Source organism: Cupressus sempervirens, chromosome 8, assembly GCF_028749045.1.
Source record: "Cupressus sempervirens isolate cs-2001-9-10 chromosome 8, ASM2874904v1, whole genome shotgun sequence".
Classification (NCBI taxonomy): Eukaryota; Viridiplantae; Streptophyta; class Pinopsida; order Cupressales; family Cupressaceae; genus Cupressus; species Cupressus sempervirens.
In genome coordinates, this window is record NC_143125.1 from 362,714,326 (window position 1) to 362,734,446 (window position 20,121).

Here is a 20,121-nt window from a genome sequence, read left to right on the forward strand (position 1 = left end):
TTGTAAGAGAGAAGTTTGAGGTAAAAGCCCTAGATCCACCCTTTGATATGGTTCATAGTGGATGTCATATGAGTTACTACATGATTTTGTAGAAACATCATGAAAGGTGACCAACTTTTAATGATGTTTGATTGTGATTACTATTGTAAGGTGAGGATCTTAACAATAGTTTAACTTGCTATCATGATGGATGTCATAAGGATGATGTCTATGGAGATCATGATAGTGCATATCTCTTATGTAACTAAGTAGTGTACATACTACTTTAAGTTATATTACTGAGATATGGCATGGTGGATACTATGAGATGTAGTATCAATGGAGAGACCATGAGAAAATATCTTCTCTAGTGGACATCATGAGACGTGATGTCAATGCGCATACCAAAAAAAGAGGAGTATGGTGAATATCATATGGTTGATGTTCTTGGGCATACCATACTCTTGATGTTACTGTGAGGTAACAGTAGTACACTGCTGTTTATTTGGATAGAAATCATCCTCCCTAGCTAAGAGGGAGTGTTAATAATTGTAGCTTGGTGGATGATTCCAATCAATGAAATCAAATGTTGGAATGGTCTATTGGCCTCAACATTTGATATCTATCCTTCACTATTATTATCATGGAGCATTATTATTGATAATAAATTATTAGGTAGACATCTATTTATCTATCTATCTACACACACACACACACACATATATAATCTATCTACATAATATATATACATCAATACAATATATATGAGATATAATACATTCACATAGAAATATATATATATATATATATATATATATATATATATATATAATGATCATATGTTAAAATCATGATGATTAATTGAGCAAATTTAATTTGTGATATATATAAAAGTGATGACTAAATTGAAAGAGTAACTTGAAACACACATAAATCATTAAGTTCCATTACAAGTCACAACAACAACATATCATATAGAATCTGCATATATATCTGGAGAACAGTGATTAAAATTTGAAATTCCCATTTCCTATAAACCTATCAAAATTAACAGCATCAATTCACTCAATATAGTAACATGGCATTGCAACTATTTAGATTTGTAGGGGTTTGTGACTATTGCTGTTTGACCATCTAAATGAGTGGGAGTCTGCCACTATCGCCATTTAGATAAATACTTACAATATGAAGCTATTTTAAAAATTACAATAAAATCAAAACTAGAGATACCTAGATGGTGAAAACCAATTACAAACATGAAATTCACATATCTAGTTGCTGATAACAAAAAACAATGGACATGTAGTAGTGAATCCAACAAGTGAGGGTTCCTAAACCCTAGCCGTTCAAACCAAACAACTCCAAGATTTTTTAACAAGTGCGCCCTCCTTGAGCAAGTACGGCAAGCAAGAAATAGACCAAAAGATATGCAATAGACTTTGAAAATCTTGTCAATCAGCTCTCATGAACAATCTCTAGCACTTTGCAGCTTGGAAAATTGAAGAAGATATCAAAGCCATTGAAGCTCAGTTGTGATCTTTGTTTGGAATCACCAAGTTATTCTTTAGATTGTATATTTCAACAACATGAAGAATTGCCTGCAAAGGGTTTGGTTCTCACAAATTGGCAAGAAGCAACATCAACTTGTTCAAAATCAAAAGCATAAGTCATAACCAAATCAACAACCCAAAAATGAGATCCCTAGTCCTCCGTTAAATCAATAACCCAAAAATGAGAGCCCCAATCCTCCATTTATAGTTTTCAGCTGCTTGTTTTTTGAAAAAGCACCTTTTTCCTATTTTCCTGTTTTTTGGGAATGTTTTTCACCCTTTTTCTTCGGCATTGCTTTTCTGCTATTTTTTGCAAATGCTTTTTCCACTATTTTTTGTGAATGCTTTTCTGCTATGTTCTTGTGAATGCTTTTCAACTAGTTTTTGGCGAATGTTTTTCCACTATTTTTTGACAAATGCTTTTCTGCTATTTTTTCCATGAGTGCATTCATTTAGTATTTCCCCATGTCACTTTTAAACAAAAGACTGCTTTGAACTTATCACTTGATAAATTAAAATAACAATAAAGTTAAATATTGACTTTATCAAAACTCAAAATGAACATTAAAACCAACTCCATTGACATCGTTGGTTCCCAAAACCGCAGATTGGAATTCTACGAGTTTTGCCAACTCGATGTTGGGATATCCAAGTGGTTATGACCAACTTGACGGAATTGGACAGTGTGGTCTGAGTTCCCTGCCTTTTGGGTCTGCGAAACCAAGGTGGGTGTACCTAATTTTGAACAAAACACTTGAGTCCAAAACACTTATAGCAGATTGATTAGAATGTGAATGTGTTGAAAGTTTCCCAAATGACAAGGATTATAGAAAAATTCAAACTTGCAATTTATGGATTAAGAATAATAAATGAATATTTTCAAAATAAGTATAGATTAAAGCAACAAATGAATATATTAATTCTTCGAAGGGAAGATATGAAATAATTGCCATCATATGGATTGCGAATTATAAAAAATATAAAGACCAGTGTCGAAGGGCAATAGAGTCAGTATTATAAGTTTAAAACATACAATTTTATAAAATTCTATTCACATTAATTATAAACAATTTAGTAATCAAGATGCGACAAATCAAATATATGGATGCAATTTTAAAATAGTCTAGAATGTATTTTAACTCCTCTGGTAAGGAGGCAAACCAGACATAGGTTTGAAAACAATTGAATATTTCTCAATATCTATGATGTTCGATTTTAAAATGATATAATTGATCGTGTCCACTTATCTATCATATAAATTATTTATAAAATTAAAAATGATAGTTATAAAGGACGAAACTATATAATATTTTAACTATAAAGCTTCATGCAAATAAAATAAATATTTCTTACTGATCATGCAAATAAAATTGCACTGGAGGCACTCCTTACGGATGATCAATCCACTGTAATTTGATTTCAGAATCGCATAAAAATTTATTCAATAATCCATAATCCACGGGGTTAGTTCTAAAAATCATTTCTTTACCAATGAAAGAAAATAATATATCAAATGCGCATGTATATTGAGTATGTAAAATTTGTGGAAATTGTATAGATGAATTGTCCCTTGCCCCCTTTTGACATTCTGTATTTATAACAAATGAAAAAGGTGCGTAAGAGAATAGTCCCATCCTTTCGGCACCAAATCACTTTCATAACTGGAACTGCCCGATAATCCCATAGTATTTGCTAATTTTACAAATATAACAAATTTAAACATGACTATTTAAACAGATATAGCAAGCCATCGATCGTTTTAAGAGAAGAAAACATCGGGACTTTCATGTGGCAATAGAAATAATTAGTGATGTGTCTCAAAATCATAGCTATTCATTCTGGGCACTGCAACCTTATTAAAGTATTGTCCAAGGCAATCATGGTACCTCCCTTATCATCTACATGTTTCTGTCTCATTTTTCAACGCGTACAGACTTGGCGGATGACAGATGCGTGGCTTCCAGTTACAATCGATATGGTATGAGGATATTGTGCATTCGATGCCCCTCTTTTCTTCCTTCAAACGCTCCTCCTCTACGGGTTAATGAACTCTCAAGCAAACTCTAATTCATCTGTCCACATGTTACCAATAACTGCAATGAATCTTGACAAAGTGCATGATTCTGAGTTTGCCGTGAAGGTTCTTAATAAGGCTCCATGTGCGATACATACCACTTCATATTTTCTATACTACCCTGCTCCTCCTTGTAACTGATTTTAACCATATAATCATTTAATGGTGTCACCACTCCATTTACTTTACTTGTTTGAAACATTGGTTCATAACTTGATAATACTAATATCATTTCCTGTGCAAATCTGAAGGTATAAACAAATTTATGGAAGGTAATTCTGAATCTGGTGGATGCCTGTATTTTGTCCATTACAGCTTGGAGTTTTCAGGCCTTCAATGACATCCAATTTTCATTATATGCTAGGCTGTGTGCATATGTCCTCCTTTGTTTATACTGGTTTAATTGTCCCTACAATTATGCTCCTATCAGCAAAAGATTCCTTATCATCTAAGAACATCTCTGCCTGACCAAAGACTATGCAAACTTCTACTGCCACTTCCTTTTCTGTATATTATATGGTTGAGTTAGAGAAACAAGCAGCATCTGAGTTATTCAAATCCACTGTGGATGTGTTTGATTTCATTGTGACCTTTTGTTACTGTAGAAAAATCTTATTTGCCGAGTACCAATGTCTGAAACCTGTAAGATTCTGACTGATCCATCTGCGTACACTTCATTTCATACTTGTAACAAATCCACTTCATCTGATACAAATGTTTCTACTGTCACAATTATCGTAATTTCATGGAGTGGGACAATTGTCTGAAGAAGGGGCTGCAGAATTTTTAAAGTATTGTAGAATAGCCTTTAATGCTGTTCTGTTCTATATTTCTTTGTCGTCTATTTGAACTCATATACTTGTTCCTTCAATATGATGAATACACACTTTTCACAATTAGTAATAGACCTGTTCACTGCATGAGGCTTGTTTCAATATAAGGCTGAAACATCTGTGCTTCTTCATACTTCTAGTCATAAAATATGCTCAAATGGATACCTAAAATTTTGAATTTTAGAGCTCCATCAGACATTACTTCAAATATCAACGGACTATGTCAGTTCTCATCATTGATTTATCAAAACGAGAAAATGTTCAAAAAGGCTCCAAAAAAGGGTATTTTATTTGGCAAAAGTGGTCATAGCCACTACATAAATATATTTTACACAGGCTTAAAAAGGGACTGGAAAGAACCTGGAAAGAAAACCTCCACTTCATTGCCCTAAATGCTGAATTAACCTGGAAAGAAAACCTCCACTTCATTGCCCTAAATGCAAAATAATTCAGCTTAGAAAACCTAAACACCTACGAGACACAAAAGTGGCCATAAAACATTGGGCCAATTACATCAGAAGTATAAACACAACCCACCCATTACAAGAAGGATGGCATATAACCAAATGCCATTTACAATATTTTCCTCTCCTAGAATACAAATACATTGGCATAGGACATAATGCCATTTACCTAGTATACAAAAACTTTCCCCAAAAGCATTGAAACCAATACATTTGAACAAAAATAGCCCCAAATAATGTGCCCGCTAAAAGAGGCATGGCAATCAGTTACGAGGCTGCTTTCACCAATCAAAATCATGAACAGTTTTGAACAAAATGTTGGACCGAGGCCAAGAGCACCATGAAAAATACTGTAGTGCTATGCAGAAGTTACTAAAAAGGAATAGAGTATATTTCTGCAAATAAGATCAACAAAAACCATATACAAGAGAAACCTTGGTTACAAAAATGTGATCAGCAAAATGAAAGTGCATAACCCTAGTCGCTATAAACATATGGATAGCAAAAAACCCTTTTCAAAAACCACCATGGTAGCTTATATCAGAGAGAAAAAAGTAACAGTGGAATGAAGCCAGTATACAGTTGAAGTCTTCATGGAAGCCTGCAGAGTCCTGAAAATTTTACTGGGAGAAAGACACCTAGCTGCCATCAGTGTTTGAGATGTTGATAAGTACCATCAACACAAACAAGAGTCATATCAAGATGTCGAAGCCATAAAGATGGCATAAGATTCATAAATACAAAATCATGCTAAAAATCCATCCAATATATGAACAGGTGGAACATTCTATTAAAGCCAAATCATGTCATAATCACTTAAATCCAAGATGCGTGAAGATAAATCAAAATATGATTCGAAATTATAAAACAATAATAAATAAGAAAGAATCATAAACTGTAAAATCAAGGCATCAATTCAAAATATGAATTATACCCGTCTAAACAAACTAGCGACATTGAAATGCCCCTTTGATCCTACTGATACTAACCTAGAAAGCCAACACCAACTCCACTACAAGAGAACCAGAAATGGGGACACTACGTTGCTAGAGAAGGCCTCAAGGGAAGAAGTAAGGCATTGTAGATATCAAGCAGGTTGGAAGAGCACAGGTAGGACCCATACCTTGAAAGAATTTACCACCGTACTATAGGAGCTCCAAAAACTGCCATCATTACTATGAGGACTCAACAAGGAAAGGAGCCATATAGGAGTAAAATTAATGTGTTATTCATTCACAATTTACACTCCCCATTACTTATGGAGAATTAAAAAGGATTCCAAAAATTCGCTTAGCAATTTTATAATGACTGGATCCGCATAAAGGAATGTGTTTATAATTAAGTTGTTTCCTAGTGAGTCTTAACTCTACCCCAAGGTTGCTACCTCATCTATAATATTTTTTATACGATTAATCAATTTTCCTGCTAATTGTGCAAGCAAACTTTACAACCGGATATAATGTTCTTTAGGAGCCAAGTCAGCTTTTCAAGGGATGTATGCTAAAAAAGGCACAAATTATGCAGGAAACGTGTTAAGTATGCAATTTTGAATACTGATAAAATGAAATGAAGACGCTAAATGAGGGCACAATGAGGAGGTTGAACAAGAAATCTAAGGTGATAGGATTGCACTAGCCAAGACATCCCAATCTTGATAGTGATATCAATGTGCCATCAAGTCCATTAACAATAAAAAGTGTTGGTAAATCAATCCATAGACATTACTTGTGAGACACATCCTATCCATCGTATGAAGTCAAACGAGTTAAAATATGTTAATAAGTAAAAATTATGTAGATAAAAATAGTTTTGAATGAATCCTGACCTTTTTGGTTGATGAAGAACCTTCTTATTTGATGTCATCATGATTTGGAAGCAAATTATCATGTGGGAATGTGCTATGGTTGTTGGTTCCAAACAATGGGCAGACACCTCAACTTGGAGACATAATGTCCTATTTGGGTAGCTATCGAATTCCATATTAGGACTCGCTTATTGTCAACCTAGGGACATTTAACTTAAAACTGGACAACATAGTATGTGCACTAAGAGTCTTTTAGAGCCATACTATCCCTAACTTCAAAACAATGGAAATTTTAAACTAGATATCATGAAAGAAATACAGTAATAACCTTAACTATAATTTACCATGAATGAATTCAACCTGGACTTCTGCAAAACAATAATTCCTCAACGAACTAAGATAATTGTTCTGTTTTGCTTTGGCTGCAGGAACAATTGTATTTTTGTAACTGCAGGGACAATCAATTACCAGATTAACAGAATCAAAGTATAGAATATCTAAAACTAATCTTCAGGAAGCAAATAATGGATGAGTATTCCTAAATTACAACTATATCTTTAGAGAATAAATATCCAAGTCATCTTCATTAATTCATTCTAATAATACAAAATAAAATAACTTGCTCTTTAGAAATACTTTAAATGCAGAAGTACATCACTCAACAAACAATTTCTAATTCTAATAATACAAAAATAAATGAACTTGTTTTTTAGAAATACATTTTATGCAGAATTACATCACTCAACAAACAATTTCTAAAGAAGTTTGGAGAATTTATAGAAACTATAAACTAGAACTAACTATTTCAGCCCCTCAATCCCTTTCATCTAGGGAGAGTGCTTTAATTAAAAGCATGAAACTAGGAGCAATAGAAGTGGAATAGAGTGGACTCTGTCTCATCCATAACTTTGCACTATACCTTCCCCTAAATTCTCTCTATTATTAGAAATGTTGAGCAGTTAGAAAGATAAATGTCCTTTCAACTGTTCGAAGGAATCTTTATAGAAGCAACAACTAGACTTCTGCTCATAACTGTGCTGACTTCTTCCCTTGATGTCTCTTGATCTTTTCACACTGCGTGCCATATATTGATGATGAATTTACTACATCACCGCACACCAAGATTTGTTAAATAGCTGCATCAATAAGGTCAATACCTACGTAGATTCTTGCACATTCATCAATATTTTAAATACAATATTAACCACACTCATTCATGAAAATATATTTATGTTGCATGTATCGGTATTCATAGTTTTTATCGATAGGGACACTAGATATTGAAGGATAGTTCAACATCATGACTTAGCAAAAAGGTATTGAACAGTAAACCACATAGTTTATAGGCTTAAAACAACAAAACAGAGTCTTGACCAGCATAAAAGTATGTAATAAAAAGACAGCAATGAGGTTCATCAATGACATACAAGATATGGCTTATGGAGTGAATCTTGTGTTGTGTTTGATTATATGACTATAGGCCTGTATCATCGCTTGTCTTGCATGTCAATAAATGTAGAACTTGTGATTTAATATTGTCATTGAAAGTTAGGCTAGATACTTGTTTTTGATAAAATATATAGAAGATTTAAGTGCATTGCTAATTGGCATTTTCCCAAATAAGAAACTAAGGAACGAGACCAAGTGATAAACGTCAATGTGTGGAATGTTTTCGAAAAATTTATGTATTTGAAAAAGAGTGATAGTAAAGTGTAATTGGCGATTTATGTCCGGCATCTTGTAGTAGTGAAATTTAGTCGGCAGAATATGATGAAAAAAATTAACTTGTGACTTGTGTGTGGCATATTATCGAGATAAAATGTAGTTGGCAAAATATGACAATGAAATGTAATTAGCAGCATTCCACGGTGATGTGTCGCTGCCCCCCCGCTCCCTTAAAAAAAACCCATATCCTTGTAGGAGGATGTTTCCTGGGACTTGGGGACATGGGGGAGACGTCTCCTCACAAAACGACCACCTCTCCCACCTATGTCAGGGATTATGTCAGGTTGCTTGCTACATGGCACATGCCATTACATACTAATTGTGACCTATAACTTCAAAAAATTAGTCTCTGCCTATCATCGAGCATCGCAAAGATGTTAAATTGTAGATTTTGAAGATTTCAATTCACCTCAAGTTGTATGTCAATGTCCCCTACCCTCCTCCCCTCTTCCCCGTCACTGCTCCACCATTGCCCCTTTGTTGTACCTTTATTCACGCCTTGGTCCCCGCACCTACTCACCCCCCTTGAAAACTCCATGAACCCATATATGAAATTTCTCCGTATCTTTCTGTTTCGATAAGAACCCATATATGAAATTTTTATGATCGCTCTTCTATTTTTCCTTTTACCAATATTGTCGGGCGCTTCTCAAATTAACAAATATCTTTTACTTGTTATACTTTCGATAGTTTCTGAAACTTATAATAAATGTTGGGGGGAAATTATTGATATTTACTCATAAGCCCGTTTGATAATATATATACACGTTGCCGTCAATATTCGTTTAGCCGAACATGTAAGATCATAAATTTGGTGTGAGCATTCCTCATGGTGATGGCTTGATGTTCCTCATCACATGCTGCCTCTTTGTGATATAGCTTTTGAAACGTCTGAAAACAGTGGAGACCTTTTTTGGAAATATTTTAGTGTAGGCATAGTATTACGGTAGAAAACAATGTGCTTTGAAAAAATATTTTGGTCACAAGATATAGCGGTTACTTATCCGCCGTTAAGTCTCTTCCTCTATGCAATTGCGTATTCCTTCATAGGTGAGCATGGACGCATCATTATGTTATTAACGCCAAGCTCCAATGTGTTATCGGGAGGATTTGGAGGAGGTTGAAGACACCAAGAACGGAACTTGTGACGCTCCTTCTTGATTCATTTTTTTGAGTTTGGATAGAAGCAATCATTGATTCAACGTGGCTATGTCCCAATGCTCCTCTGTATACATGTAAATTCAATACTGAATACTGTATGCTTTGACGTCATTGGTCATCGTCTTTATCGGGCTTCAGGAAATCGCACTCCCATTTATCAATTATTGTCGCTGCAGATGTAGTTGACTGTTGTCACTCTGAGCTTTGTTATGAGTATCGTGTGCTGCAGACAGACTTCAGACCTTTCTCGTGGTTTTGCAGATGCTCATTACTTCAACACTCTTGACAGTATACGGTCTACACAATAACGTTTGATTATTTGTGACATGCTGAGAGACATCCTTGTTTTCTAAGACGTCTGTTGAAAACATATAATTGTTTCACTCCATATTAATAACTCATACTGCAGCATATCACTGGAGTCACCATGCAAACAGGATACCAAGAAAGACAGAAGTTCATAATGGTCTGAATAGTGATATTGTGTGTCAATAATTATCTCAGGTTTACATTTGTTTCTGGATTAGGATAAGCATCCTGTTGGTAGCAGAAATAACTGTCAGCTATGGATGTTAATAGATCATTTATGCCTTTGCTACTTAATTTCTCTGAATTAGGAGTCACTGATTGTTGAGAACTGAACTGTTCTTGACAACACAAAAAGTTCTCATTTTGCAGAGCAAAAAGTTTGTTTACCAAACTGATCAAAGGTGCCTGAACAGCTTTCCACATTTGTAACAATATGGTGAAATTACTGGATCAGGGATATATGAGAATTCATATGTTCTTGATCAGCACCAACATCAATTCCAGAATTATAAACTCATTGAAGCTTCTTTCTATTGAGTATATACCAGTCTGTAGTGAATTGACATGTCTCTGAATCTTTGTGCTAAATAGAATGTTTAGCCATTTGATTACGACGAGCATAATTGTCTGCTGTGAACCCAATATCAGAGTTGCGTACTTCTTGTCAAAAATCTTCACATGTTGATACACTAGGTTTCTTTGAATCATTGTGGTGAACATAGTAATCTTGCTTTGTGATACTACCTCTGGTATCCTTAGTAGAAGACAAATACGAACAAGCATTAGTCCTTTCCTTTATTTGCTCAAGAGACTGTGCATCATCAGCAGAAGAACTCTTAACAGAATTCATTCCCACTGATCTCTCACTCCAAATCTCTTCCTTGCCAGCGCAATTCTCATATAAAGTAGAAAAGAGATTCATTTCCATTAATTTTCCATCCTTGTTTCATAAATGGAGACCTGATTTTTGCCAAAAACTAGAGCTCCATAACTACCACTACACATGCATTCTTATTACTGTAATATGCAAGCTAAAGCCACCATGTGGATGATTGGAATTGTCATAGTTGTTTTCCTCAATTTTGACATCACAAAATTGTGGCAACACTATACAATTTTTTCATAGATTCGTAGGTGCATGCTCTTTGTTTTAACGTATTAGTAGAGCATCATGAAGGAAATTCATCATCCTTGAATTGTGCTTTACACAACTTTATTTGTGTGTTCCTTTTGAAGATTTACGTCAAGTTATATCTCCAAATGTTTGTAAGTAAGTTTTTCTTCTCTTATTGCAAGTGGATGATTTTTGGTAACTTTCACATCTTTTCTTCGTTTTTCTTTTTGTTGTAAATAGTTTTGAGTCTTGTTTTTCCCTTAGAATAAAAGCCCTTGGAATTCTGCTCGTGTCGAGCTAACTTAGGCCTCAAACAAATTTTTCTAGCTCAAGTTATAAAAGTAAAGGTGGAAGTTTTTAGGGCAACAATACGTCTTGTTTAAGAATTCTCCAATAGTGGAATTCTTTAATTGGCAATTGCATGGAAAATTTTTTTACTAAATGTAAAGTGAATTTTGGCATCAATTTAATTTTTTTAGCAAGAGTTTGATTTGATAATAATTTTTTATGTTTTATGAAAATTGGCTTTTTCTATTTTAATTTTCATGTTACCTTACAAAAAACTAGAGTTATTTATTAAATTTTTATTACATGAGACACTTAAAATGCATAAAGGTGGGGTTTTTATCGCTCATTGCATATCATCAACATGCAAATCACCTTTTAAAACCCATTGCCAATAAAATATAAATTGTAAATACTTATAGGTTGACTTTTTCTATGCAATAACACATTTTTATGTCACTTAAAAGCTTATAAGTGAGGATTTGAACCCCAAAGCACATGTTATTGCATTATAAAGGTCCATTAATGTGTATTTTAACTTATGATTTAAAATGCATTATGGTGGGGAAATTGAACCTAAAAGCACATGCATTTTAATTTGCATGTGTTTTTGCACCTTAAAGGCCTAGCTATACCTTCTTCAATAGAGGCATTTGGACATGTTAAAGCATATATGGAAAAATCTCACTCGACAAAAACTCACCAAGCCCAAAAAAAACACAAAAATATTCAGCTAGTTTTTAAAAAAATCGGGAAAAAACTCGAGAACCTAAAAAAAACTTAAATTTAAATAAAAATACCTTTTTTTCGCAAAATTCAATGAGGAGATGCATCCAATGAGTTAATTAATGAGAACACAAAAGAAACTAAGTAGAGCTTAATTATATATAAAAGCAAAGTGGGTACAAAACCACATTTTCATGTGGAATGTTGATGGCTAGAAACAAAATAGTAAATAGTTTCTACAAAAATAGAAATAAATAAAATCATTACAATCACATCTTCCTCTTTCCAAATCTACTAGCATATAAGGGAGAGGGTCAGGTCCTAGAAGAGGAGCCCTGCACTGGGTGTGACTCTACCTCTTTGCTTGGTATCTTAGCTGACTCACTCTCCATCGCTAGGTGTCTATACATCCATAAGGGTATGGTGTTAGTGGTCACACTTCTTTGAATTTGCCATGCCTATTTAATACTTAATTGCTGCCCTACACAAAAATTTAAAACTCAAAATAAAAATTTTACAAAAAAATTAAACAAAGTTAGAAGTAGAAACTATGTAAATTAGTTTGAATAATTTTGGACATCATTCAAAGTGAAACTATAACTAGTAACTACATAAACTGCTAGGGTTTGTTATTTGAAAAAAACTACATATTCACTATAAAAATAGTCAAAAATAGTGTTGAATTGTCTTCAAATGATTTAAAATCATTTCTAACTACCTAGGAATGAATTTGAATTCATTTACATGCAACAAAAAAAGAATAGAATGTTTTTATAAAGTATAAAAACAAACTCAACAAACCTGCTCGGGAGTTGAAATCTATTTGAAATGTAATGTCCCCATTTTTGCCACCATCAGAGTTTGAGGGATTAGCCTATTATTGTGATCCTCCTAGGCTAATTATTGCAGATAAAGGGTCTTCTGAGGTAGAGGCTTGGCTATGAGAGGGTTTTGTCTTCACGATTTAGCATGTTCGAGTTTGGTCTGCGTTTGACTCAGATTGGACTTCGTTTGGGCTTAGTTTCATGCACCTACTATTTATGGCAAGTCGGATGATGATTGTGAGGGACCCTTTCTATTTTTGGAAAGTGCATTTGGTCACATGGGGAAATAATATGAGTGAGTTCTGTTTTAGACGACATATTTAATGAATAAGTATTTTGGGAGTTATTATTAATTACTAATTAGTAGCCAAATTATTATTAAATCATTAAATGACTTATTATAAAGTTATAATTTAACTTTATAATATCACTTAAGTTGAGGGTTGAGTCATCATTGAAGGGGCAATTTTTTAATTAATTATAAGCCTAAGTCAATTATTAAATATAAAAGTGCAAGGAGTTGTTATATTTAAAAGTTGAAGCTTCTTAAGTAAAAAGTGTCTTCCATGAAGCCATGTGCTAGAAAACATTATTTAATAAAAGAATTTAACAAAAACTTATAATTAATGGTGTGTTGGTGAAGCCAAGTGCATTATAAAAGCTGGTTTCATGAAGCGAATAGATCATCCAATTATTTGATTATCTTATTTTGCTCTTGTTGTTTTTGTGACATTTTTGAGGTTTGAAGTTTGTGCCCTTGCTGAAGTATAAAGGTTTGGGATCTACAACTGACATATTGTAGATTTAATTTTGAGAATCGATAGCTGAGGTATTGTAGACTTATTAGTTTTATTATTGTCTCCTCTTTCTATATTAATTGTACCGGGGATCATTTATCTAATTAAATATTATAATATCTTTGTTGCTGGCTGAGGGTTTGAAGTCTGAGATTTGTATTGAAAAATTTGAGCTGCAAATTATTGTTGAGAGCGGATTGTTCTAATATATGCAAATTGAGAGCATTAAATACTGAAAGTAATTGGCTGAGTTGGGCATCTGCAATTATCAATTACAGTTGGGAATTATATGCCTCATAGAGATTGCATTCTGGCTACTAGAGTTAGCTGCAATTAAGTATTTGGGTTATTGTAGACCTTGGCATTTATTGGAAACGTACATATTCATCTTGCTCCTGGCATCTTTATCAGCCGTTTGGCATGAAGTTTGCAACCAGCTCGGGCTGTTGTAGTTACACATTGTTTATTGTCGAGACTTGTGGACGTGATTGTTATTGGAATCAATGTTGCAATGCATCTGCTAAGTTGGATTTGTTGAGTTATATAGGGTGAGCATAATGAAGTCCGCTGTAACCATTTTATGAGCCATTCTACTGTCAAGTTCATTTCTTGTATTTTATTTATTTCATTGCAGCTATTAATGTTATTGAATACAAATTCAGAGTTATTCTTGTGTTGGGAGAATTACTTTTCAAATCAGAATTTTCATTTAATGTTTATATGCAAATAATTCTTGAATTAAATACAAAACCATCAAGAACAACATATTTGATCTATCGAAGTTTGCTTGCCAAGTGTTTGACAAAATGTCAAACAACTGATTAGTAAAGAAATTGGAGTTTGTCAAAGTTAGAGCTGGTTGGGTTTATTAGATGAAATCCACTTTAACTGCCTTCAATAGCTTGCAATCAGCTAGAAAGGGCTTTGGAAGTCTTTTTCCTCTACACAAACTCGAAATTGCTGCAAATAACAAGTGGCATCAAAAAATGCCATTTTTTTGCGTTTTAAGTCTATTGATGTCGCACAAGCAAGTTTTTTTTTATAAATGTGCTGAGTAATTGGTGTGTTATTTTGCAAAAACTTCGCAGTGACTTTTTGTGAGTTTTTCCTAGAAAAACTTACTGAGCTAAAAAAACTCGGTGAGTTTTCTGTGATTATTTCATCTATGTGTTAGTTTATGGAGGATTTTTTGAAGTGAAAAGCACATGCTTTTCCATTCTAAAAACACGTCATTACTTCTATTTGCACTAAAAACACTTAGTGTGGCGATTTGAAAAGCAAAAGCCCACGCCTTTGCATTTGAAAAGCACATCTTTACTTATTAATAATTATTAAGGCATTTTTAATCAAAACTCATAAAGTGGGAATTTTGAAGGCTGATGCACATGTTTTGGCATTGAAAAAATGTCCTTAATGACTTTATAACCATTTGGAGTCTTGAGTGGGGATTTGGGTTTGAAAAGCATTTGTTTTGGGTTCTTAAAACCGTCTTTACTTGCCTTATAATTGTTTGAAGCATGGGTGCCAATTTGGGGATTAAAAACACATGTTTTGGGTTTGTACAAGCCCATCTTTTCTCCGTACTACATGTGTTTGCAATCAAACCCCTTTGGGTAGGGATTTCCAAGAGAAAAGCATATACCTTGGAGTTGTAAAAACCCACTTTTTTGAATTTTTTAGCAAAAACGCACAAGTCATCACCAAAAATTCAAGATTTGTTCCTCCAGTAGGGTCGTTTTTGCCTTAAATCCTTAAAGGATTACTCTTGGCTCATCAAATTTGTAGATTGGAGGTATTTTATTCACGATACTATTCGTTTAGGGCTCATTTTTGCTAAAAAAAGCGCCTCTTATTTGGTCGTTTTTCTTCACCCGATTTGCCTCAAGGTATGTTCTGAGGCATTGCATGTCATTTCTAGTTTGTTTACAACTCTTTTCAAGTTGTATTTGATGCCTTGGACACCATTCTTGATATGCATTACATAATGCATATTTCTTGGTCAAAATGGTTGCTATTATAGTGCATTTTTAATCTCCAACTTTCTAGACTTGTCAAGCAACAGATTTTGATTCAAGAATGCATTCATTTTGCAAGGATTGAGTCAAGATTTAAATTGTAAAAGATTTTTTTGCTAATTTCATAGGGCTTCGTTGTATACATTTGTTCGTTGTTATGCAAATTATTTTATTTCAATTTATAGATTTGCATAATGTATATCATGTGTTCCTTTTATCTTCGATCTAAATTCCCCAAGTTGCATGTGCAAGTTCTTCACCTTATTTATATACACAGTTAGGATTAAAAATCCCATTCTTGAAAGAACATATTATAAAAAGTTAGCTCATTTGTCACATGCTTTTGCATCCAAAAACTCCACTTCCATGTGTTGAAGATTGTAGCTGCGATAGAGGTCTTTTATATGGTCGTTATAACCATTATGATCAGCTTCAGTTGAAGAGGACATTTGTGATAATGATTGAAACTAAGATAATATTAAATATAGAGACATGCGTCTTATGGCATGCGTCGAGGCATGCATATGGAAATACAAAGTCATGTTTTGGGAAATTGAGGATACCTTCGGTTGTAATGTGAAGAGTCTATCTATTTGTTATATATATCGCATTAGACGAAAAAAGATCATACACTTGAACATTTTACGATCAATAAAAGTGATTTTTTGGTTTTATGGCTGGGTTTTCCCCTTCATCTAGAAGGGTTTTCCATGTATAATTCTGTGCGTCTCTTGTAGCTATCCTGCATCTATTTTGTTCTTCCTAATTGTTATTCATCTTTATTTCTGGAATAAATTTAACATGATATTAGAGCCAGATTAATAACAACAATTTAGATTATATTGATGTCCTAGTATTGCTAGAGAATTTCTATTACCTTGTGTTGAGTAAATTCTATCATGCACATTCATAATGTATTTTATAATGGTTCGAGACCTTTTTTAACCATGTTATTTCTGTTTCTAGGTATCTTGCAATTTCTCGATGCTCTCTTTCTCATCCTGGTTATTATTTTTCATTTGCTTTCTAGTTTGCCTAATAAAGCACCACATAGACTTACACCCGCTGAAAATGGAGAATTGAATAGACAAGGGCAAGAATTGTTTAAGAAATGTTTGATGAGAGAAAGTTTGAGGTCCTTCTGCAGTACCTGCTGTATTAGCACCTAGGAAGATTTTCCTGGTATTTCTCTGGGAAGGGCACAGACTAGAGAATATATGGCGAAAGTTGTTATGGAGAGGACGCGCTTAAGTACATGATGAACCATTGCCTTCCAGGTCTGCAAGAAATGTGAGAGTCCCACTCTCTTGTGTCCATGGTCTACTGCTTCTCATCCGACCTTATGTATTGTTATATAGATGCATGCGGTTGGAGTCCCTGTAGCCTAAAGCCAAGCCGAGACCTTGCCAGTCTTTGTACCTTTTCCTTAGTTGTTTTATTCCTCCTTTTTCGCTAATGACTTCTTATGTCTTGACTTTGTCTACATCATGTCGGGCCATTCGCTTAAAAAAATCATAAAAGTAAGGAACAACTGTGTTTTAAATTTCAAACCAAATAAATAGGAAATATGTACTGCTTTTTGAATCCTGGACAACCCAAAATTATTTTTATTTTTATTTATTACGCTGCCTCCTAGCACTCCTGGCATGTTTCCTATTGCAATAGAGGGTTAGGTTGAGTGCAGCCTATCACCAAACCCAAATTAAGGCCTTCAAGACCACAAGGATTACCTTAAATTTCATGATGCATATCCTTGCTGCTTATTTTTTCTGCCAGCAATCGAGTTTTCTGCTGGTTTGTAGCTCTATATATTTTAGGTAAGTTACTCAACATTTGCTTGCCTGAAACTTGGTGGGTGATTTGCAGGGTCACGAGTCAGTGGGTTGCTGAGTTTTTAAATTGTCACATTTTGTGTCATTATTCATGCATTTAAATTGAAAGAACATTGTATCCTTATCCAGATTTTGTAATTGATTTCAATTTTGTTCATTTTAAAATAGTACAATCGATTGCTCATAAATTATCAAAATAATTACTCGAAAGAAAAGACGGAATGCTATATGATGTCATACAAGTCTAGCTGGCGAGTGGTGTCGAGAAAGAGTTGCATTGTTTGGTCGGTGTAATCAAACTGAGGGCGAGAACTTGAAGTCAGAAGGCTAGACTAGGCAAAACATAACTATATACCATATAAGCTGAGTTTTTCTGCAAAGATGATGATATTTGCCAAGAATTTCTAAGATGGAAAACTAGTACTTTAAAGTACATGTTCAGCTGGGATTATGCTTGTATATGAAGCGTTGCTGATGCACTCAAACAATATCAGCAATTCCATTTTTGGTGGTCTTTATAGGGTGATTCTGCCTTGTGAAAAGACACAGAAGCAGCCAGACTGGGTTTTGACTATATACTGTAGAATGGACAGAATTTCTGTGATGTTTGATACGTTTAGTTTTGATGGTTATTCCTCATTTCCATCTTGCACATCTAGGCATACTTTATTTCAAAAATAAATCTTTACTGGCCGGGTAAAAATTGCATCCACATTATTGGAAAAATTATCAAGGAATTTCAAATAGAAATCACTGCTTTGGACGAGCTATTTTAGTTAGGATCTTTTAACACCAAATTTTCCTTTTTCCTGATTGCAGTTGAAGTCAAAGAGGCCAGCCTCAGATTCACTGGTACCAGACAACATGAACAAACATCTTAAGAGCTCATGTGAGAGTGATGTGAAATACATGGACTAAAATCTGTCCATACAGCCGCTCATTGGGTTTACAGTTTATTCAATGGTGAAGACCTTTCTATGGTACCAATTTTCACGTAACATGGTTTCTCCACAAAATATTCTATGAATGGATTGATACTAATACTGTCCTAGGCTTTGGTAATGCTTTACAGTACGTTGCTTTAGCAGATTGTTGAATGAAACTATATTCAGTATGATAATCATCACGGTTTGTGATGCACTACTTGGGCTAAAATTATCTTTACAAGGACAGGTCTTTCTATTGTACCGGAAACTGCTGTTCCCGTGCAAAGTGCAAACAATCGTTGCCTGTTATCAGAACTATCTCAGTCTTCAGTCACCTTCCCCCGTCGTTGGTGGGTTAAACATTTTTTTGTAAATATAATTTATTTAGTACTTGATAGATATATATTTCTCCAAAATGGGTTTGCCAGTCTTGAAAAGGGTTCTGCTGACCAATTTCGCAAAATCCTGAATATTCAGATGGACTGAAGATAAACTATCAGTACAATTGAGGTAATCCTCCAAACCCAATAGACAAGGTTTAAGTTCTTGCTATTCTGAAGATTATTGAGGGATTTAGTATTAGGAACAGTGATTGCCTTCAGGCTAAAAGATAGATCAAAAGGAAAGTTAATTAGGAAAAAGATCAACAAAGTTGGCACTAGAAAAACACCCTCAGAATTAGAACAACAAAAATAACTCGTCGGCCAGAATCAAGACATTCTAATCAGCATTCAGGTTAAATAGTGTTTGCTTGTATACCATTGCCTTTATTTTCAAGTGTATATGCTCAAATGCACACGGAAGGCCGGGCTTTGCTTCCATTTAACGACCCGTTCATCTGGATTAGTTACAGACGTCACATTCCACCTTTGAGTGCTGCACGTAATCTGCAAATAAATAAATATTGAATAATATACATAAAAAAAGCTAAGAGACCAAGAGGCTTTAATTTATACAAGAGCTCTTTGAGAGCTGGAGTTTCGGATGTAATATTTAAAACTATAGTTTTGAAAAGAGAAGTTATAAATTTTAGCAAATTTAATTTAGATTTTTAATTAATATTTTAAATTTTAGTTTTATAGAATAATGTGGCAATTAGCCATTGTCTAAAAATATACAACTACAACTTAATGTAATGCATTGTAAAATCACGAGATTTGCATTAATAGATTTTTAACCAAGAAATTAAAAATTTTAAAAATTTTATTACATAAGTTAAATTTAGAAATTAATAGTTTTTTAATTTTTTAAATTAATATAGTCTATATATATAAAATACAACTCTTAATAGCAATAATATATTTTAATAAAAAATTTAATTTAATAATTAATGATTTATATAAAACTAATTTTAAAAATAATTTAAAATATATTAACATTTTTAAAAACTATTTTGAAAATTAAAAATTGTGATATTAATATTATAAGATATTATTTTTGTTGTGGAAGATAAAAACATGACTTTTTTTGAAATCTAATGAACTTGTGACAAATATGCGAACTTAAAAGATAAAGTTGTAATTATTTTATAAATCTAATGAACTTGTGACAAATGTGCAAAAGATAAAGTTGTAATTAATAATGAACTTGTCACAAATATGGAAAAGATAGAGTTGTAATTAAAGAATTCATTAATGCATGTTAGCAAATATTGTATTTTTTGAAGTGGGAAAATAAAATAAACCCCACCAAAAATTCAATGG

General features: G+C 33.5%; 1 protein-coding gene across 1 annotated transcript in view; it reads left to right on the forward strand.

Moving 5' to 3' along the window:
• LOC149542830 (DET1 complexing ubiquitin ligase) overlaps window positions 1-18,834 on the forward strand; it is a 66,361-nt gene extending 47,527 nt beyond the window's left edge. Inside the window, exon 5 of the mRNA XM_089797718.1 lies at window positions 18,312-18,834. Within this exon, the coding sequence (XP_089653844.1) occupies window positions 18,312-18,410 (99 nt within the window). The 3' untranslated portion in view covers window positions 18,411-18,834. The remainder of the gene's footprint in view (window positions 1-18,311) is intronic.
• Window positions 18,835-20,121: the final 1,287 nt, after the last annotated feature.